General features: G+C 32.6%; 1 protein-coding gene across 4 annotated transcripts in view; it reads left to right on the top strand.

The window, feature by feature from the left end:
• The window catches only part of LOC114344042 (calcium/calmodulin-dependent protein kinase type II alpha chain), a 712,828-nt gene that overhangs the window by 382,416 nt on the left and 306,140 nt on the right, over positions 1-24,272 (top strand). For all 4 annotated transcript variants that reach the window (XM_050655404.1, XM_050655405.1, XM_050655403.1 and 1 more), the window contains exons 6-7: positions 6,182-6,463; positions 9,453-9,575. In XM_050655404.1, coding sequence (XP_050511361.1) covers positions 6,182-6,463; positions 9,453-9,575 — 405 coding nt within the window. The remainder of the gene's footprint in view (positions 1-6,181; positions 6,464-9,452; positions 9,576-24,272) is intronic.

Below are 24,272 nucleotides of genomic sequence, written 5' to 3'. Positions count from 1 at the left end.
TCACATCTATTGTTTCCGTTAGTTCGTTTTGTATCCGGATTTTACTTTCTACTTTTAGAGATTCTTTTATCAGTTCTATTAGTTGTGTTGGTATATTAAATTCTTTCATTGCTTTTATTAAGAATTCTCGGTTTATATTGTCATATGCGCTTTCGAAGTCTATGAAGAGATGATGTGTGTCGATGTTATGTTCACTTGTTTTTTCAAGGATCTGTCGCAGAACAAATATCTGGTCTATTGTTGACTTCTGTCTACAGAAGCCACTTTGGTACCTGCCAACTATTTTTTCAGCGTGTGGTCTAAGTCTTTCATAAATTACGTTGGACATTATTTTGTATGCTGCATTCAGCAGCGTGATTCCACGGTAGTTTCCACATTCTAACTGATTCCCTTTTTTATGTAATGGTACAATAATACCACTATTCCACTCCGCTGGTAGCTGTTTATTTGACCATATCTTTGTTATCAATACATGTATTGTTTTCTGTAGTGCGTCTCCTCCTTCCTTCAGTAATTCCGATGCTACTTGATCCGATCCCGGTGATTTATTGTTCTTTAATTTGTCTACTGCTGTTCTAATCTCGGCTATTGTTGGTGGACTCTTTTCTGAGATGGGAGTGAGGCGAACCCTGATATACCATTAGACCAAGCAGACAACAGAGAAAAGAGACAGTATAATATACAATTAGTTTTATTACAGTTTTTCACTATTTTATCTCTCGCAGCTTGAATGCAGTAACGTCTCTATCAATTTTATTATCAAGTTCATGAGCCCAATATTTCCAGTTTATCTAAAAGTAAGTTCACTCCAATGACCACCAATGGGAGTGTGCAATATTTTTCCCCTTCGAGTCTTGAAGAAAGTGTTTTAAAGCTTCTCAGATACTGACAAAATTTACTGACCAGAACCCATTCTTCATCTAATATTTTGCAATTATTTAGATTTTTGATGTTGTCGCAAAATATAGTTAAAACATTTTTTACACTTAAACGCCATGTTCGCATCTCGAAAGTTGAATGCCACTTTGTAGACACGTCTAATTTTGGCATAGTCCTTTAGTATCTTACAATTATTTATGGCCTCGCAAGCACTCTTCAGTTTAAGTTGAATTTTCCCTGAGTTTTTGATATTTTTTGAGAAGATGTTTAATTTGACTTACAGGAGAGTTGAAATCCAAAGCAGTATCATTTATATCATTTTCTACTTCGATCTTATCCTCCAAATAATCAAAATCCTTTTCGATGTCGGCACTGTTATGATTTGGTTCAATAATTTTTATGAAATCCTGAACAGCTAAGTTAAGAATATGTGCGAAACTCCGGCGGGGGGACTCCCCCCAGTGGCAGTGGAAAAGTGCAACTTTCGGAAACGAAATGCATGCTTGAAGGTGGCTCTTTTAGCACGGCCGTAGAAAAAAGAACATTATTCCATTGTCCTAAATTCCAATGTAAATGTTCCCTGGAAAATTGTAGTCTAGGCCACTCTATGCCGTGGAAGTAGTTGGGCCCAGTTGCTGGTCTGCCACAAAACGTAGCCACAAAACTAACCACAAAATATAGTAACTACCGAACTCTCACTAATTTCACACCCAAGTAAAATTCTGTTGAGAATCATCAAGTGTCGCATGCAGACATACCTGGATAGACAAATACCACAAGAACAGGCAAGCTTCGTGAAGGGTAAAGGCACAAGGGAGCAAATTCTTAATATGCGACAACTCATTGAGAAAGCACGAGAATTCAAAATTCCGATGATCATCTGCTTTCTGGATTATCAGAAGGCATTTGACTGTGTAGACTGGACAGTTTTGTGGAAAGTTCTACATGAGATGGGGGTTCCTGATCATCTGTCAGCTCTGGTGAAAAGCCTATATGAGAACAGTGAAACCAGAATAAGAATTGAAAACCATAAGTCCGATCCTTTTAAAATAGGTAGAGGAGTCCGACAAGGATGTATTCTAACTCTAAGTCTTTTTAATTTCTATGGGGAATATATAATGAGAAAAGCACTCGACAAATGGTAAGGCGGTATTTCTATCGCAGGAAAGAAGATCTCAAATCTCAGATATGCAGATGATACAACATTAATAACTGCATCCGAAGAAGAAATGTCCAGCCTGCTGCAGCTAGTGGAAGCCAAAAGCAATAGATGTGGTCTTACGATCAATAAACAAAAAACAAAAATTATGATAGTAGATTATTCAAATTCACTTCAGACAACAGGAGCCTTAGACCAGTTTGAAGTGGTTAACGAGTTCAATTATCTAGGATCCTACATCAGTAATACAGGATCTTGTGAAACAGAAATACGTAGGAGAATAGGCATGGCCAAAAACGCTATGAGTCGATTATCGAAAATCTGGAAAGATCGCTCCTTGTCGAAGAACACCAAAATAAGATTAGTACGTGCCTTAATTTTTCTCATATTTAATTACGGATCCGAAACATGGACAATGAAATCGGACGACAGAAAAAGGATTGACGCCTTTGAAATGTGGTGCTGGAGAAGAATGCTTCGGATCTCATGGACGAAACACAGAACAAATCACTCAATCCTCCAAGAGCTTAATATTCAGACTCGACTTTCCTCTATTTGCCTCTCCACCGTCTTAAAATTTTTCGGCCATATTGCAAGAAGAAGTGATGCCAATCTTGACAGACTTATAAAAACATTCTCTGAATCCATGAGGGAAGCTCAGGACAGAAGCCGATGGAAAGAGATAGTTGCTCGTATTATAGGGAATCACGACACTCAGCAATGAGGAAACGACTGAGGAGGAGAGGAGGAGCTGGTCTGCAAACTTTGCAAACCAAATTCATGTAATCTTCGACGAACTGTAAATACACTTACGTTATTGCCTCGAACCTGTTGAAGCTGATTTCTTGTTTGCACCGCTGCGCTGTTAAATAACGATCCCGCAAAGCGTTGACTCGTATAAAACGATCATCTAAAGCGGTAGTTTTGCGCTTTATGCCACTTCCCGCTTTACGCTTGTTTGTTCCAGTTCGTATAAAACGTTCCACTACCCTTTGGATGGTAGAGCGATGAGTGTGTAGTACTCTAGCCACATATTCATAATTTCGCCCATCTTCAACCAGAGCAACGGATTTCGCATAATCTTCGACACTAAGAACCATGATCAATCATAGGTAAACAAAATGTAAGTGTCAATATGACATAATGACAACAGTCACCAAAGCCACGTCGTCGTATAGGGCTTTTCATCGATTGTCATTTGTTTCGAGCTTCTGTCATGTGTCACAATATTAATATATCTACGTCATACGTCTTTGATTGTATATACCAATAACGTATGTCGTATATATATTAATATTATGTGACACATGACAGAAGCTCGAAACAAATGACTGTGAATGAAAAGCCCTATTACAAAATAACTCCAAAATAATCATAATTAAAAAAGTCCTAAATTGTGGGTGGCAAATTCATTTGGCTCTAAAAAATAAACCAAGGCATATTTTGGCATGAAACAAAAAATACAATGCTTAGGAGACATGGTTGCAACCGAAAAATAAGGTTTTACGAAAATTCGTAAACGGAATTATTCCACAGGATGTTTAAAAGTTAGGATAAAAACAACCTTTCGATTAACCCCGTATAATAAGTCAAATACAAAATTTTATTAAAAAACTCACAATAACAACTTAAGATTTATAAATTTTTACACAGTGTGCTAAAAAAATCATCAAAATAGGGCTAAAAATAAAAAAACTGAAATACTTTGAATTTGACCAAAATTTTCTCCGTTGCGTTTTTTTTTGCATCTGATAGTGGAGTCACTGAAGGTGGATATGAGCTATTACCTCCGATTTCGTTGAACCTCGATCGATTTGCATGAAAATTGGTAAGTGGTTAGAGGATATCTCAAGGAACAAAGGTGACATGGTGCCAACTTGCGCTTTTACCCTGGGGGTGGATGCCACCCCTTCTCGGGGGTGAAAATTATTTTATTAAAAATAACACCATAATTCGATAGAGGGACAAATTTCAAGCAAAATTTGTTATGTAAAGTTATTAAAATAAATCAAAACTTTTTGAGTTATTAAAGATCAAAGATTTTAATTTTTCTTGAAAAAAATGCATGTTTTAACTAATTTTTCATCAATAACTCAAAAAGTGTAAGTTTTAACAAAAAAGTTATTATCAAAATCGAAGCTAATGAAAAATGAAATAAACCCCTTACTACAAAAACCTTTTAATGTTAACTATAAAACACATCAAAGAAACATGAAACGTAAATTACGTTTCATGGAAATAAAACACTGCTAAATAAATATACGTCCGGCCATTTATGAAACTCTCCGAAAATAAAAATATGTCATGAGCATGAATCACACTCGTTTCATTGGTAGGCGGACTTTGAGATTTGTTTAGCAGTGTTTTATTTTCATGAAACATGTTTCACGTTTCATGTTTCTCGTTTCATGTTTCTTTGGTGTGCGGCTTGCCTAAAAGTGAGTTATAGGTAATTGAATTTATATTTTTTTCGACGAGTAAAAAACTCTAAGGCACATCAAAGAAACATGAAACGTAAATTACGTTTCATGGAAATAAACCACTGCTGAACAAATATATGTCCGGCCATTTATGAAACTCTCCGAAAATAAAAATGTGTCATGAGCATGAATCACACTCGTTTCGTTGGTAGGCGGACTTTGAGATTTGTTTAGCAGTGTTTTCTTTTCATGAAACATGTTTTTCGTTTCATGTTTCATGTTTTTCGTTTCATGTTTCTTTGGTGTGCGGCTTGGCTAAGTATTCAAGCTGAAATAACGGGAAATTGATACATTTTATAACATAAACTTATTAAACATTTGTCAAAGCACTTAAAAATATCTATTAAATGAGTCCCCGAACATGTTGATAACATTAAAATTTATGCTCCAAATTTTTTCAAAATTTATCTCTTAAAAATTTTTCTAAAAAATGTTATTGTTTTCTTTTAATAACTCCGTTTGTGTTTAGGATATCAGGTTTATCTAAAAACTGTTTGAAAGTTAATTACAAGTGCTATTTAAGCACGTTAAACCTAATCTTTTAAACCCCTTACTTTTTTAAAAATAAAAGGTTAAATGACCCCGGTTGCATGGTTTCCACAGCAAAATTTAAGATTTAAACGTTTCTCGGTTATTTTTTTCCCTCTAGAAATAGTAAAACAAGTTAAATATTTGGCACAGAAAAACTAAAATTTTATTATATATAATTTTTTACGTATATTGAGTATTTTTGGAGTTATTATCAAAAGAATATGAGAATTACAATAATTTTAAAAATTATGATTTTTTTAAATTATATCTTTTTTCAAAAATATGCATTCTAAACCGGTCAAAATTATCGAAAACATTACTTATGCTAATATAAAGAAGTTCTTGTAAGTATTACTATAAATTTTAATTTTTGTGGAAATGGCGTATGATTTATTTTTCACTTTCTAAAATATTCGAAACGATTCTTTTATTTTCATTATAACTTGCTTAATTTTGACGCTATTACCTTGTTCTAAAGCTCATTTGATAGGTATTCCGAAGTACTTTGGCAAATGTTTAGTAGGAATATTTTATACATTGCATCGTTTTTCCGTTATTTAAGCTTGAATACTTAGATTTGAGTACTCGTCGAAAAAAAAACACATTCAATTGCCAATAACTCATTTTGAACTAACATTAGTTTAGTTTTTTATGTGAGTAATGTATTCAACTTTTTATCTTTAATTTCAGTAATAATAACTTTTTTGTAAAAGCTTATAGTTTTTGATTTATACGTGAAAAACCGATTTAAAACATGCATTTTTTTACGAAAAAATAAAATCTTTGGTCTTTAATAACTCAAAAAGTGTTATGTTGATTTATTTTAATGACTTTATATAACAAATTTTGCTTATAATTTGTCCCTCTATCGACTTATGGTAATATTTTTAATAAAATAATTTTCACCCCCGAGAAGGGGTGGCAACCACCCCCAGGGGAAAAGCGCAAGTTGGCATCATGTCACCTTTATTCCTTGAGGTATCCTATAATTACTCACCAATTTTCATGAAAATCGAGTGAGGTTCAACGAAATCGAAGGTGAAAACCTTCAGTGACTGCACTATGAGTGTATTTAAATTTTTAAATCTTTATGGAAAAAAAATTAATTAATTCATGATTCTCTTTGTTTCAGCCTGAAAACTTATTATTAGCTAGCAAACAGAAAGGAGCAGCGGTAAAATTAGCAGATTTCGGATTAGCAATAGAAGTTCAGGGCGAACAGCAGGCATGGTTCGGCTTCGCAGGCACGCCGGGATACTTATCGCCGGAGGTACTCAAAAAGGAACCCTATGGAAAACCAGTAGATATTTGGGCGTGTGGTGTCATTTTGTACATTCTGCTCGTAGGTTACCCGCCCTTTTGGGACGAAGATCAACATCGGTTATACGCACAAATAAAAGCGGGAGCTTATGATGTAAGTAACAGTAATAGCAATTTTATTTTCAGTACGGGAGGAAAGTATGCTAAATTTGCAGTTACTGGAGCGCTATGGTGACCTATTGGGTTGTGAAGAGTAGGTCCTAAAACCAAAAAGAGTTAAGTAAAATTTTCCATTTTAGTGGGGACTTTCCATTTTTTTATATAATTTTCCATTTCCAACAATCGTTTTTTACGATTATTGCGCCATAATTCGAAAAAATGTCTCGAATGAAAGTTACTTATTTTTACGTAAGGAATCCTAATCTGCAATAAATATGGGGGCTTATATTTAAGATTTTAAAGTAACCCCCCACCCTACCTCCGTGTGGGGTCGTGTTTGATGTCACTCGATAGATTTTTCAAAAACATTGAATACGTGTACGAGTATGTTGCAGTTTGTCGATTTGATGTTCATTTCGCGAAATATCGCGGGGATCCTATTTAAAATTTTAAATTTACCCCCACCCCTCTCCGTGGGGGTCATAGTGTTTGGAATCATTCGATAGATTTTTGAAAAATATTGAACAAGTAATTTTTTCTTTTTCAATCTGACGTTTATTTCTCGAAATATTCGATTTTTTCTTGCGAAACTTTGTGACCCACCCATTCCCTTGCTCACACCGTCAGATTTTTGAAATATACACTCTTTTGCATGTACTTAACTTACCTCATCTTAATCTGACGATTTTGAGTTTTTTCTAAGGATACATTTTTTTTAGGGTACTTAACGAACACTCCTGTATTCAGATCCAATATATGTTAGGGATTAGGGATACAATTACAGGGTACAAGGTTTCTCCCCATGTGATAATCTGACGCGCTCGAGTAACTGCAAAAATATCCGCTTGGGCTCCCCTACCATAAGTCGACAAATAAAGGAAGCAAAATTTAAAAAATAGCGTCACGCTCAAATGAATGGGAAAAGAAAAGCATTTTTAAGTGTTAATTTCAAACTTAAAAAAAATATTTTATTTTCCCATTCATTCATTCATCATAAGTGTATATCAGTATTTTTCAATTTTTTTTATATTGTGCCATTTACTGCCTTCTTCACATTCGTTAGTTTTCTTTATTTCCCACTTTGCCCGTTAGAGTTAATATGCAACTTCTTCTTCAAAATATTTTTTCCATTGCATTTATTCTATTTCTTATTTCCGAGATATTTATGCTCTTCATTTTTGCCCACATGCTGGAAGTTTGAATTATTTTTGCATATTGGATCCTCCTGGATGAATTTTTCTTTGATTTTATTAAAAGTGCTTAAAAATTCATCTAATCCAAAATGCATGATATTATTATTTAGTCTAGGCGCCAAATAGAGGTCACCGTGTCCTTTTCAATTCTGATGGAAAAACTCAACGGTTTCTTATGGTGGATTTTGATCCGAGTGATAAAAAAATTGTTTTAAACAATTTAATTGTTTATAAGGCTCTGGCTCATAAACTAAAAGAGATAAAAAAATGTTTCAAATAAAATTTGTTCCTTAATAAAAAACGAAGGAAAAAATTTTTACTAAACTTAAATCCAATAATTAGAACTCAAGATATTATAAAATTAGTGCACAATAAAAATTACAAATTGCAAAATAAGTATTTTTCGGAGCTTTATCGATCGTAACTCGGCTTCTGCGCATGAAAATGAGCCTTAGAAGGTCTCATTTTAAAGTTTAATTAATAGGCTTCCCAACAAAGTTTGTTAAATTGCTTTATTGCAAAAGTTATAAAAGTTAAAGTTATAAAAAGTTATAAAGTTATAAAAGTTATAAATTTTTAAAGTTATACCCGTTTGAAGTTATAATTTTCTTAAAAAAATTGTACAATAATTTGTTTATAAGGGTTTCAAGCCAATTTTAGCTATAAACAATTATACTTTAATTAACAATAATGATAGAAGAACTAAAAAGGAACATTTTGAGCTTACGAAAATGTTCTAAGTTTATTTTTGGCCAAAATATCGATATTTTTGCTACGAATTTCGTCACTTACTTGACTGTGAGCCGATCTTGCGCCTCATAGCGCGCCATTAAAATATCGATATCTTGGACAAAAATAAACTTACGAACATTTTCATAAGCTCAAATTGTTCCTTTTGAGTTCTTCTATCATTATTGTTAATTAAAGTGTAAATGTTTATAGCTCAAATTTGCTTGAAACCCTTATAAACAAATTAATGTAAATTTTTTTTAAGAAAATTATAATTTCCAAAGGGTATAATTTTAAAACAAATGAAAAAGTAATTGTTGGGAAGCCTATAAATTAAGCTTTAAAATGACACCTTTTAAAGGCTCATTTGCATGCGTAGAAGCCGATATACGACCGATAAAGCTTCAAAAAATACTTATTTTGCTATTTGCATTCTGCATTAATTTTACAATATCTTGAGTTCTAATTGTTAGATTTTAGTTTGGTAAACGTTTTTTTCTTTGTTTTATATTAAGGAACAAATTTTATTTTAAACATTTTTTTATCTCTTTAAGTTTATGAGCCAGAGCCTTATAAACAATTAAATTGTTTATACAGCAGCCAAAAATCCATAAGAAACCGTTGAGTTTGTCCATCAGAATTGAAAAGGACACGGTGACCCCTCTGGCGCCTAGACTATATTGGAGTAAGTTTCTGAAATTTGTAGCATCTAAACAAAATTTATACATTATCTCTTACATAAAATTAATAAAGCCGTTAACTTGACATGGCTAATAACTCTATTTTGTTTCAAGCTGTATATTTTTCACTTATTCAATTTTAATGCACATGTTATGTAAGTACTATTGCTGTCGAATAAACTTGTTTAATACCGATAATAATTCTTCCTGGAAGGCTTCATCCCTTTAAGGGAATTCTGTACACATTTGTTTTTATAGGGAAATGGTTACAAAATATGGGTTATATACTTTATGAACAAACTTTGTTAATTAACTTTGCTCGTAATCTTTCTAAGTGAATTAGCATTTCTCAGAATAAGCAACATGTTTGTTTGTTTTCCAGTATCCAAGTCCAGAATGGGACACTGTGACGCCGGAAGCGAAGAATCTCATCAACCAAATGTTGACTGTAAATCCTGGAAAAAGGATTACGGCAGCCGAAGCCCTTAAACATCCATGGATTTGCGTAAGTTTTATCAATTTATCTTGTTTTATTTTACATATTTTTTACATGTTATTATTAAAATTATTAGGTATTATATTTTATGAGTAGACATTCGACATTCTTTCAATGATATTTTTAACAACACAGTGATAACTAGTGATAAGTCAGGACTGAAAAGGAACGTTGAAGCAAATACTGACACACACTAGGGAAAACTTGGATTGGACGGATAAAGGAAACTGTCGATAGCACCACAATTCGCATGCTTCCAATTCGTTTAGCATTAATAGTATGGTATAACTAGACCCAAACCCGGACATCCAAAGTGAAAGTTATCCTCCAACACCAAATTGTTCTATATGGTCCACATAATGTTCAGAAAAAAGTCACACCATTTTGAGCGTCGGGTTTGGGGGGAGAGGGGGGAGAAATCGGTAAATTCGTAGTTTTTTACGGTTTTCGTAAATATTTCTAAAACTATACGATTTAGCATAAACAACCTTCTATACAAAAATGTTCTACATTAAATTTAAAATAAAAAAGGCCCTATGCATAATCCTTCTAAAATGAACGGTTTCAAAGTTACGGAGGTAGTATAGTATAATTGGTCCAAAAAAAGGCCTAACCTAAACATCCAAAGTAAAAGTTTTCCTCCAACACCAAATTGTTCTATATGATCCGCATATTGTTCAGTAAAAAGTTACACCATTTTGAGCGTCCGGTTTGGGGGGGAGATGGGGGAGAAGTCGGTAAATTAGTAGTTTTTTTAAGTTTTTCGTCAATATTTCTAAAACTATGCTTTAGCGTAGACAATTTTCTATACAAAAATATTTTACATAAAATTTAAAACAAAAAAGGTTCTATACATAATTGTTATAAAATCAACGGTTCCAGAGTTACGGAGGGTGAACAGTGGAGGTTATCGATACTTTTTATATTTTTTGGGCAATTTCCTACTGATTTTCTTTAACAGGATTAGGTTTTATAAATCAAATTTGCTATTTCAGTGGCCGATGGTATGTTAGTGATAAGCCCTTGAAGAAACGTAAACCTCACCACCCAAAATTATCATCAATTGCCCAAAAAATATAAAAAGTATCGAAAACCTCCACTTTTCACCCTCCGTAACTCTGGAACTGTTGATTTTATAACAATTATGTATAGGAGCTTGTTTGTTTTAAACTTTATGTATAACATTTTTTATAGAATATTGTTTACGCTAAAGCATAGTTTTAGAAATATTGACAAAAACCGTAAAAAAACTACTAATTTACCGACTTCTCCCCCATCTCCCCCCAAACCGGACGCTCAAAATGGTGTAACTTTTTACTGAACCATATGTGGACCATATAGAACAATTTGGTGTTGGAGGAGAACTTTCACTTTGGATGTCTGGGTTATGCCATCTTTTGGATCAATCTTATCATACTATAATGTTTGTAACGTCAATGTCTCACAACCATTTAGTAGGGTAGATCACACATGATACTTCAGGACCTTCTTGCGAATATGCATTGACAGGTTTCTGTTACATAAAACTGGTTTCCAGGTCATAAAACCCTTACGTGATATTTCGACCCTGGTTATTATCTCTATAATCCAAAGCCTCCCTAAAGATTTCTTCGGGGTATAGATTAAAGAGACTGGGTGACAAGATACAACCCTGTAGTACTCCACGTTTGATGGGTAATTTTTTAGTACGATTATCTCCAATTTGAATAGAGGCTACTTATTGTAATGTATAGCAATCTTATATCGTAGATCATATTTTATTATTTCTAAATGCAAATTGCTTTTTATCCATCCTACTTTCGCCCAGAACGATTACTCGGTTTCGTATTATTCGTAAAAGTATTTAAAGTGGTTAAATATGTAATGTTTTCCTCATCCAAAAGTTTAAGCAGATCAGCAAGGATTTAGAATAGAAGAAATATGCTTTATTATCACTGAAATTTTTTACAATTTTATGGACAAAGCTTACATACAGTCAAAAGAAAAACATAATATAAATAACAAATAACAACTACAATTTTTACTAAAATTAGATAAATCGTCAATAATATACAGTATAAGATATAAAAGCCAAGACAAAAACAATTAATTGCAAAATATATATAAATTGCAAATTGAACATACAATAAATAAAATAAAATAGGTACAACATAAGGAACTGACAAGTTTATGCTACTGCGTATGGAACCCAATTTTCTTAGTAGTTATTCATTAAGAAATTCTTCTACTGAATAATATGGTCTTTTGGATAGATAGGCTTTTGTCATTTTACGGAACTTAGGGAAAGATGTTGCAGATTTAAGTTTTAACGGAAGATGATTGTAGATGATTTGATCTGATCCAGGTGTTTTATTATGTTTGGCTTACTGTGCATATTGCTTTTCTGACTTCTGATTTCAGTATAGTGAGACCTCTGTTAAACTGGTTTTTGTATTGCAATGATTTAATATTATAGTGTTCTTAAGTTCTGAAAGGTATAACATCAAAATAACGCTCAATAATGACAAGTGACAAGAAAGAATAAAATATGGTTGATCAATGACGGATTGAAAGCGATTAGAGTGGGTGCGGATCAAAGTGATGTTAACAAATAATTAATTTTAGGTCATAAACTAAAAAATTTACTTTTATTAAAGCAACCTTAACGAGAAAAACTCAAAATAGAGACGAATTTGTAGAAGTCATCGTCCACCTCCATTGGAGACGGTACCTAAAGAAGATGCCTAGGTCTGTTGTACTAAGGTGCCATCAAATTTTTTAATAGCAACTTGTCAAAGTTGCCTAACTGTGCTGAAGGTTCCACTGAAAAGTCCTGATGTGGCTCATTCACGCATATTGTCCTACATACCCATTGGACATTCTCTATTAGTCATTGATTCACAGTCAGCCCGACACGGGATGTGTGGAAGTATTTGACATGTGACATTTTTCAGCGTCAGGCCATCGTTTTTCACTTATGCCCATTATGGTAGGGGAACCCAAGTGCGAATTTTTACAGTTACTCGAGCGCGTCAGATTATTACATGGGGAGAAACCTTGTACCCTGAAAATGTACCTCTACCATATATTGGCTCTTAATGCAGGGGAGTTCGTTAAGGGAGGGGGGCGAAAAAAAATATATCCTTAGAAAAACTCGAAATCGTCAGATTAAGATAAGTTGTGTAAGTACATGCAAAACAGTGGATATTTAAAAAATCTGACGATTTGAGCGGGGCGTAAGGAAATGGGTGAGTCCCAAAGTTTCACAAGAAAAAAGCGAATATCTCGTGAAATGAATGACAGATCAAAAAACTAAAAAATACGTACTCAGTATTGTTCAAAAATTTATCGAATGATACCAAACACGACTTGCCACGGAGAGGAGTGGGGAGGAGTAAATTTAATATTTTAAATACGAATCCCGCGATATTTCGCGAAATGAACATCAGATCGAAAAACTGAAAAATATCTACACTTATTCAATATTTTTGAAAAATCTATCGAATGGCACCGTGTTTGGTGCTTTAAAATTTTAAATAGGAGCCCCCATTTTTTATTACAGATTTGGATTCCTTACGTAAAAATAAGTAACTTTTATTCGAGACATTTTTTTGAATTAAGGCGGGTTGACATTACTAGTGAATAAGGAACGTGGCTCACGCTTACGTATTTTGCCCGTGCTATTGTTAGATATTTTATATTTATTTTCAATTTCGAGCAGTACATTTTGTATCTATGCATTGCATAGATACTGCTCGAGTTTGAAAATAGATAATAAAATATTTATGATACGTATTTTGCCCGTGCTATTGTTAGATATTTTATTACCTATTTTCAATTTCGAGCAGTACATTTGTATCTATGCATTGTATAGATACTGCTCGAGTTTGAAAGTAGATAATAAAATATTTAACAATAGCATGGGCAAAATACGTAAGCGTAAGCCACGTTCGTTATTCACTAGTAATGTCGACCCGCCTTTATGGATAGATGGCGCTATAATTGTTGGAAATGGAAAAATAAATTAAAAATAGACAAGTCCCCACTAAAATGGAAAACTTTATTTAACTTTTTTTTGGTTTTAGGACCTACTCTTCACAACCCAATAGGTCCCCAAAGAGTGACTGTACATTTAACATACTTTGCTCCCCTACCATTATGTCAATATTCAGTCTTTCCATTTCATGGATCTTCTTCATGTAATGTGCCTTGCTTAATTATCGAGCGTTGACAATCAAATTGGCTACAGTAATTTTGTTGACGGCAGCTCGGAAAAGGGATGCAGCGTATCTGTTAAAACATTCTCTCAATTTTTTAAGCCATTACGTTCTTCTTCAACCTGGCCCTCATCTTCCGCCTTGTATTATTAAATGGAGTATATTATATCTCTCTAAGTGGTGCATAACAGGGCAAAATATTCAAGTGGATAGCATTATAAACTGTGCTTGCTTTATACTTAGTTTTGACGTTCTAGGTGCATATTTTAATAAACTTTGTAGATTTTCTGGGCGTGCCATTTCCTTTTACTTGGGGGATTTCGCTTCCTAAAAATTGATAAAGAAATATAACTTGTATAATCCTTATTGCTTTTAGTGGCGAATATAGTACATTATTTCACGGTTTTTGCTCTAAATTTTAAAGAACCGCTTGGATTGACATGAAATTTGGCATACGCATAGCTTACATGTCAAAGAAAAAAAGTGATATTGTGCCGATGTGTGCTTTTGCCCTGGGGGTGACTTTCACCCACTCTTGGGGGTGAAAAATTATAAGTTCAAACTGAGTCCGGAAATGGATAAACTGACTAATTTTAAGTAACTTTTGTTCTATAGAGCTTTTTCGCCAAGTCAACACTTTTCGAGTTATTTGTGAGTGAATATGTTAATTTTTCAACAAAATAACTACATTTTTAGACGGTTTTTCGCAAATAACTCAAAAAGTAAGTATTTTGTCGAAAAAACGTTCTTAGCAAAAATATGGCCTGTAAAAAGGTAAAAAAAATGGTGTACGCGTTAGGTCTCTGGACCTCGTAAAACCGGAGTTATAGCCAATGAAAAATAGTTTCATATTCACCAAATTTCAAATAGAATATTTCAGAGTGAAATATCCGAAAAATTAAGCACTTTTTAGGGAAAATCCATTATAACTTTTTTAAATTGTTTAAAAAGAGCTTTATTTCTGTTTTTATAAAAAGTTTTTATCATTAAATTTAAGCAAGTTACGCTCAAAATAAAGTTGGTCCCTTTTGTTTTGGCAAAAGAAAATCGGGAAGACCACCCCCTAATTAGCAACTTAAATGAAATAAATCGTTACCGCTCCACAAATTATTTTACTTTTGTTTTGTTTATATGATCTGTAAGTTTCATCAATTCAAAGTGCTTATTTTTTAAAAAAATTGGTTTTAAATTGAAATTTTTAAAAATTTTAATTTTGAAAAATATGATTTTTTCCAAAATAACTTAAAAATTGTTAGAGATACCAAAAATCTCGAAAAGCAAAAAAAGTCAGCATTGCTTTTCTGAATATCGTGTATATTTTTGTTTTTCTGTTAGACAAAAATTGATTAGGATTTGGTGTTTCTAAATTTGCATACATTCGTGATCAGTGACCCGTTCAACCCCTTTTAACTACAGCCCTTTCAAAAATAAGGACTTTGAACCGATGAAAATTACAGATCATATTAACAATACATACACGAGTCAAGAAACTTGTGAAGTCGTAACGATTAAGTTCATTTGAGATACTAATTAGGGGGTGATTTTCCCGATTTTTTTTACCAAAAAAAGGGACTAACTTTATTTTGAGCGTAACTTGTTTACTTTTGATGATTTAATTTTTTTTATAAAGCAAAAATGAAGCTTTTTTTAAACACTTTAAATAAGTTTTAATAAGTTTTCCCCGAAATGTGCTTCATTTTTGGTTATTTCACGGTAAAGTATTCCATTTGGAATTTTACGAATATGAACCTATTTTTAATTAGCTATAATGCTGCTTCTACTAGATATACAGACGTGATATGTACACCATTTTTTTTTTAATTTTCCAGGCTATATTTTTGTTAAGAATGTTTTTTCGAAAAAATACTTACTATTTGAGTTATTTGTAAAAAACTGTCTAAAAGCGTGGTTATTTTGTTGAAAAAATGAACATATTCACTGGCAAATAACTCGAAAAATATTGACTTAGTGAAAAAACTCTATAGAACAAAAGTTACTTAGAATTAGTCAGTTTATCCATTTCCGGACTTACTTTGGACGAATATTTTTTCACCCTCAAGAGGGGGTGAAAACCACCCCCGGGGCAAAAGCACATATCGGCACAATATCACTTTTTTCTTTGACTTATTAGCTATGTGTATGCCAAATTTCATGTCAATCCATGCGGTTCTTTAAAATTTAGAGGTTTTGCAATATTTTACCGTTAAAGAGCGGACTAATACCGCAAATGGTTGATGCACTTTCTACATGTTAACAATTATTGTGTGTACCTACACTATTGTTAATTCTACCATGGCTGTGATCAATATCCACTTCTTAGGTGAAGATACAGGAATATTTATTATTCTCAGCTCTCAAGTATACAGCCCACGCCACGTTATACAACTATTACATTTGCCTTCACGTAGTACTAATCAATGGCAAAACACAACGATCAAGATAACTCTAGTAATAGATCACGATGATACAGATCTTACGCTGAATATCGACCACCCAAGTAAAACCTCTGGATTATTGAAAATACATAAAACGATTCAACGTGCAGATAAATGCGTCAGACAAATTAAATTATGGGTTAATTAGCAATTGGAGGGATAAATGATCAATAAGAACGGACGGTTAGAATATAAGAATAATGTAAATTGTCTCTGTTAGAAGTCAAAATAGTCCGTGTAATACTGAAATCCTTAAGAAGAAATTTAGTCCAGGGCGCATCTGTTTTGAGATGGACGTTGAGAGGTGACTCAAATTTTTTTGCAAAAATTGCTTGAAAATTAATCAAATAATAATATTTGAGTTATCCTCCCTCTCAAAAAGGTCCGGAACATTGTTTAAATAATCAAAATGTCAAAAATTGAAGGAAAAATTCGATTTTTTTCTTCGTTTTTTGATTATAACTTTAAAAATATTCACTTCCGAGAAAAGTTGTACCAACATAAAAGTTGCGTAATTAAATTCCCTACGATATAGAATTGGTTAAAAATTTAAAAAATAGTCACCCTAGTTGAAAAATAGCAATAATTGCTAAAAAAAACATACAAAAACAAGTATTCGCATTTTACGTTTTTCAACAATTTATGCTACACTTAGGACCGTCATATTTCACCCAGAAAAACTTTATGATACAGTAAAACAATACTGTAAATTTTATTAAGATCGGTTTAATAGATTTTGCAAAATAAATTTTGCAATCCAGCTTTCGCAAAAAAATTCATTTTTTCAAAATGTTACAGGACTGAAAATAAAGCAGATAGCAAGTTGAATTTTTTTTGCTTATAGAAGTGTACTGTACCTTTCATTTGCAATTTTTAAAATTAAAATCGATTAATAACCACGGCGTCAGAAATTTTTTGAAATAAACAATAATTTTTGGTGCTACGCGCAGGACAGCGGTGTTCGATTCACACAATTTGATTTCCACCAAAATTTCTTCCAATCTGTATCTAATATATTATTTTCTTACTCTATATTTTGTTGTATTTTAATATTTTAATTCCACAAAAATCAAACTAATTTTATTATTGTTTGTGAAATATTGTTTAAACAATTGCATATGTTTAAAAATAATAAACTTTTATTATTTAAGTTAAAATATATTAACAAAGAAAGTTTTTGCTAATAAAAGTGTTATTTGAAAGGATAGAGTATGTGTTTTTATTTTGCAATAAACAATTTATTTATTTATATCGAAATGTAATAAAAATTAAAATGTATCAATCATTATCAAAGGTCATTGGAATGCCCAATCAAAACAAACTATCCGCTGTCCTGCGCGAAGCACCAATAATTAATGTTTATTTAAAAAAATTCCTGACGCCGTGGTGTTAATCGATTTTAATTTTGCAAAATTGCAAATGAAAGGTACAGTACACTTCTATACGCAAAAAAATTTTCAACTTGCTATCTGCTTTATTTTCAGTCCTGTAACATTTTGAAAAAATAATTTTTTTTTGGGAAAGCTGGATTGCAAAATTTATTTTGCAAAATCTATTGAACCAATCTTAATGAAATATACAGTATTGTTTTACTGTATCATATAGTTTTTCAGGATGAAATATGAAGGTCCTAAGTGTAGCATAAATAGTTGAAAAACATATAATGCGAATACTTGTTTTTGTATTATTTTTTCACAATTATTGCTATTTTGCAACAAGGGTGACCATTTTTTAAACTTTTAGCTAATTCTATGTTATAGGAAATTTAATTACGCAACTTTTATGTCAGTACAACTTTTCTCGAAAATGAATACTTTTAAAGTTATAATCAAAAAACCAAGAAAAAAATCGAATTTTTCCTTAATTTTTTGATATTTTGATTATTTAAACAATGTTCCGGACCTTTATGAGAGGGAGGATAACTCAAATATTATTATTTGATTTATTTTCAAGCAATTTCTGCAAAAAAATTTGAGTCACCTCTCAACGTCCAAATGTACTAATATTTTTACAGATGCGCCCTGGTCTAATTACGTTATATTGGACCGCTTTCCATAACAAGATTAATTTTTTGCGTCTTTTACTCTCTCTTATAATTATGATTACACCCCTTATCTCATGGAGGAAATATTTATGTCTTAAGAACAGCATTTGCCACGATAGAAAGACAAATTATAGGCAAATGCTTGAGGAAAATAAATGTACCGAATACTTTTAAAAAAATAGTAGAAAGTACAGTAAAACCTCGATATAACGGACTAATTGGGGGAAGGGGTGTCCGTTATAGCCGAAAGTCCGTTATATAAAAATAGGTTTAAAATAAATAAAAAAAACGTTTATTTTAAGTTTTGTACGCACTTTTGAAGTTTGCGTTTTTTATAACGAGAAATGTGTCCGCATTATGTTACAATAAAAATTTTATTGTAATTCTTTGGGGATGTTTTGGGAAATACAGGGACTTTTTTTCATATTTGGTCGGATTTTTTTGTCCGTTATATCCGAAGTCCGTTAAATAGAGGTCCGTTATAACGAGGTTTTACTGTACTTAGAAAGAGGTAAAAGGAAGTGTACATATTACAGGGGAAAGATCAAGTAGTCCTGTTGCCAGTGGGGGTACAACGGCCTCCTTAATTCAGATTCCTACCTAAGTTTTTTTATGTATTTTGACCCGTAGAACACGAATTTTTTGGGTAACAGTCGATGCGGATGTCGATACGATTGTTATAAACAAAGAACTTGAGGAATCACACAACAGCGATTTTTCGCAAAACAAAACATTTTTTTGTATTTTTTGGGTCATTCTAAGCAAAAAATGTTTTTTCGCAGGATGCATAGTTTTCGACATAAACGCGGTTGAACTTTCAAAAAATCCAAAAATTGCAATTTTTGAACCCGAATAACTTTAATTGAAAAATAAAATAGCAATTCTGCTTGCCGCATTTGAAAGCTCAAGTCAAATTCTATTGATTTGATTGCTTTCATTGCTAAAAATTATTTTTTGAAGATATTCTTCTTTAGGCGCGATTCGATTGAGGGTAAAATTGTACATAAATCTGCGCGCCTGCGCACACATACAGTATGTAGTTCCTTGCTAATCTTTCAAGATAGGTATTTATGTATCTGTATCCGTGCAAATAAGTCATTAAAAGAATATTTTAGTGTTTTTAGTAAATGTATTATTTATTATAATTCTTGTGTTTTTGGATTTGTGTCTCTCTGTAGTAAAATAATAAAATATTATGTATTTGTCGCCGTGTTGTGTAATTATATCCGAAGCTTACATGTCAATTAGAAGGACCTCGCTGGTATAGTTGGTAGGGTGTTAGCTCCGAGATTGGAATGACGCGGGTTCAAATCCTGGGCGATTCATATATTTTTTTTATTTTTGGTTGTTTTAATAAAAAATTTTTGAAAGTGGTAGATAAGAAAGTTAGTTTAATTTTTAAATAAAATACAAATAACCTGTTAAGTATATTTACTTCGTTGAAATTACCTATATAATAGAAGAATATCTTCTTACGTGCGTACAAAATACACACACATTCTTTTTTTTTATTGTTAAACAAAGCTATAAACACATAGTGATTGAATGATGTTTTCAATGCATTTCTCATTTGAAATCCCACGAGTAGGCGCGCATACAGACAATTTCTACGTAGATTACGTACATTAAAACGCATGCATTGGGCACGGGAAACACTATGTGTTTATGGCTTTGTTTAACAAATAAAAACTTAATTTTTAGCAATACAAATAATCAAAACCGATAGAATTTGACTTGAACTTTCAAATGCAGTAAGCAGAATTGCTATTTTATTTTTTAATCAAAAGTTATTCGGGTTCAAAAATTGCACTTTTTCGATTTTTTGAAAGTTCAACCGCTTTTATCTCGGAAACTATGCATCCTACGAAAAAACTTGTAAGACAATTTTTTGCTGAGAATCACCCAAAAAATACAAAAAAAATGTTTTGTTTTGCGAAAAATCGCTGTTATGTGATTCCTCAGGTTCTTTGTTTATAACAATCGTATCGACATCCGGATCGACTGTTACCCAAAAAATTCGTGTTCTATGGGTCAAAATAATTAAACAAATCTTGGGTAGGTCCATCTGAATTAAGGAGGCCGTTGTACCCCCACTGGCGACAGGACTAAAGAGAACATTGAGCATATTTTTCTACACATTTGTTTCTCCTCCTTCTTTGATTGGTTCTATGGCTATCCCATTTTTTCCAGGTGATTTATTGTTTTTCATCTCCGAGAGAGATCTTTTTATTTGCCCTGTTGTGATATCTGATATGTCTTCTGAGCGTTATTTTGGACTTTTGGTATTTGAATTTGATTAGGATCTGGAAGTTCTTCTCGTTTATACAATTCTGAGTAAAACTCTGGAATACTTTTTAAAATATTTTCCTTTTTTTAGTTTCTCCCTTTTTATTTATAGTAGGGGAGGAAAGTATGCTAAATGTGCAGTCACTCGAGCGCTTTGGGGACCTATTGGGTTGTGAAGAGTTTTAATTTTCCATTTCCAACAATCGTTTTTTCCGATTATAGCTCCATTTATCCATAATTCGAAAAAATGTTTCGAATAAAAGTTACTTATTTTTACGTAAGGAATCCAAATCTGCCATAAAACATGCCAAACATGCCAAAAACCCCCATCCCACCTCCGTGAGGGGTCGTGTTTAGTGCCATTCGATAGATTTTTCAAAAATATTGAATAAATGTATTTTACAGTTTTTCGATCTGATGTTCATTTCGCGAAATATCTCGGGATTCGTATTTAAAATATTAAATTTACCCCCCACCCCTCTCCGCCCAAAATATTAAATTTCCCTCTCCGTGGTAAGTCGTGTTTGGTATCATTCGATAGATTTTAAAAAAATATTGAGCACATATTTTTTAGTTTTTCGATCTGTCATTCATTTCGCGAATTATTCGCTTTTTTCTTGTGAAACTTTGGGATTCACCCATTTCCTTACGCGCTTACGCCCGGCTCAAATCGTCAGATTTTTGAAATATACACTCTTTTGCATGTACTTACCCTACCTTATCTTAATCTGACAATTTCGAGTATTTTTAAGGAAAGATATTTTTTTCGGGCACCCTTAACGCACTTCCCTGTGTTAAGAGCCAATATATGGTAGAGGTACATCTGCAGGGTACCAGGTTTCTTCCCATATGCTAATATGACGCGCTCGAGTAACTGCAAAAATCACTGCTTGGGCTCCCCTACCATTACAAGTTTGCAAGTATTTTTCGATATTTCAGTCATTTTTCGGCGCAGAACCTTTTTTATTTTTATCAATGAGTTGAAATGAAAATTGAAATATAATAACTACAAATCTATTCATCACATCCGATTTTTTGAAACGCTTCAGCCTGCACTTTACAGGCGTTTTGCATATATCGCGTTTGGCGCCCATTCATATTTGAGTGTATACACTTGTTTTAATTGTATGTTTTTTGCTGAAGTGTGATGTTTCCGTTTTTCACTGACGATATTTATTAATATTTTTCCTCTCTACATTTAACATAACATCATGGAGTGTTTTCGAGTAGTCACAACGTTTTATTTTGAAAGCTACAGGGAAGACCAAAGAAGTAAATGATGTATAATAAATGCATGTATATAATAATGCGCCGTTTTTAGCGCTTCTTTCCTACGCTAGTATCTAAGTTCCCCTCCGTGATTCTTCGAGATATTTGCTTTATGCCAAATAAATGCTTTAGTCCAAGGGCTATTGTTCTTCTTCTTAACGTGCCCTATTAAGTCCCCTTGAAGTTAGCGATTAACCTGGCGAAACTGTCTGTCTCGAGCTATTCTAAATAGTTGCTCTACTTGCTTTATTCCCGTCCACTCCCTGATATTCTTCAACCAAGAGGCCTGTTTTCTACCAATAGCTCTGCGTCCTTCTATTTTACATATCATAATAAGTTAAAGAATATTATATCGGTCTCCCCTTACTACGTGTTCAAAATAAGCCATCTTTCTACATTTGATCTTATCAAGAGCTCGCGAGCAGCATTTGCTGCTAAGGACTGCCACATTTGTCAGCATAACCGTCCGTGGTATTTTTAGTGTACGTCTCTGCAGCCACATTTCAAAGGCCTATAAACGATGAATGGTGGATATTTTTAATGTCCAAGCTTCGACACCGTATAAGAGGACTGACCAAATGTAACATTTAATTATGCGCTTTCGAAGTTGAAGTTGCAGGTTCATCATTACAGAAGAATGACTTCATTTTTAAAAATGTGCGGGCTCTCCCAATTCCAACCAAGTTATTTAAAATGTGCAACCAAGATATTTAAAACTGGGTACTCTTTGAATCATATGACCATCAACATATAACCGTGAATCGGCTAAACACCATGTATTTTGTTTTTGAACAGTTTATATTTAGGCCAAACTCTCTTCCCACTGTGTTAATGACATTTAAAAGGAGTAGTAATCCATTCATGTCATCACTTAAAATAACTGTATCGTCTGCATATCTGATTGTATTTATCAGAATTTCATTACGTTTCACGCCCCATTCCAAATTATTCAGCGCTTCGTTAAATATTATATCTGAATATAAATTGAACAGCAGTGGAGATAGTATACAACCTTGCCTGACACCTCTTTGTATTGTACATATTTTCGTTAATTTTCCATTTATGTAAGCTGTCGCTGTTCGACGCCAGTATAACTTTCTAAAAAAAAATGAAGTCGACGAAGCCATGTCTAAGAAAGGATTGGAAGACGGAGACTGGGAATATCGAAAAAAAATGGAAGTCCTGGCTGACGGAAGGGAAACCGCATTAGCTGTAGACAACCCTTTATATACAGGGTGTCTGCGTAACTTGGAACCATATGGGAAACTTTTTTAATATCAATTTTACGAAAAAAAGTTATTCTTCATAAAGTGCTCTGCATAGTCTAAAACCTAAGATGCAATCGTCAGGTATCAAATTTTATCAATAATGTACGAGGTATGACCAAAAATCTGAATTTCGCTCAAGAGTAAAGTGCCTTTATATTGCACAATATCGACAATTGTTATTAAGAAAAGTTGTTTGTAATTAAAAATTATGTTATAATATGCATTTACACTGTTCTAATTGAAATCATTTTTTTGAAAATTTTCCTCAAATTACGGATACCCATCATCATTTTTATTTAAGGTAACTCCGTTATTAATTTTGCGAAAAAAGTTATTCTTTATAAAAATATCTGAATAGTCAAAAAACTAAGATGCAATCATAAGATATCAATTGTTTTTCAATTCTATACGAGGTATGTCAAAAATATGAATTTCGCTCAAAAGTAAAATACCTTTATAGTTTACAATATTTCAAATAGAAGGATGCCATTGCATATTGAAACATAGTTTTTAATTCTGAACAACTTTTTATAATAACAAATTTCAATATTGTGAAAAATAAAGGTACTTTACTCTTCAGCGAAATTAATGTGTTTTGACATACCTCGTATAAAATTGACAAAATTTAATATCTTATAATTTTATCTCACTTGTTAGACTATGCAAAACTTTTTATAAAGAATAACTTTTTTTCGTAAAATTAATAATAACGGAGCTATCATAAATAAAAATGATCTTGGGTGTCCGTGATTTGAGGAAAATTTTCAAAAAAAAATTTTCAATTAGAAGAGTGCAAATGCAGATTATAACATAATTTTGAATTACAAACAACTTTTCTCAATGAAAATTTTCGATATTGTGAAATATAAAGGCACTTTACTCTTGAGCGAAATTCATATTTTTTGACATACCTCGTATACCATTGATAAAATGTTATATCTGATGATTGTTTCTTAGGTTTTAGACTATGCAGAGCATTTTATAAAGAATAACTTTTTTTCGTAAAATTGATATTAAAAAAGTTTCCCATATGGTTCCAAGTTACGCAGACACACTGTATATACAGGGTGAGTGGGGAGGAATGTGCCACACTTTAAAACTATAATATACGTAAAAAAATAACTCGTATGTTGTTATTCGATTTTCATTTGTTTCCGAGATACGGGATGTTAAAATTTTTCTTACAAACTGACGATTTATTTATTGCT

This window comes from Diabrotica virgifera, chromosome 7 (assembly GCF_917563875.1).
Source record: "Diabrotica virgifera virgifera chromosome 7, PGI_DIABVI_V3a".
Taxonomy (NCBI): Eukaryota; Metazoa; Arthropoda; class Insecta; order Coleoptera; family Chrysomelidae; genus Diabrotica; species Diabrotica virgifera.
Note: the sequence above shows the minus strand (reverse complement) of the source record. Positions and strands in the feature narration are given on the sequence as shown.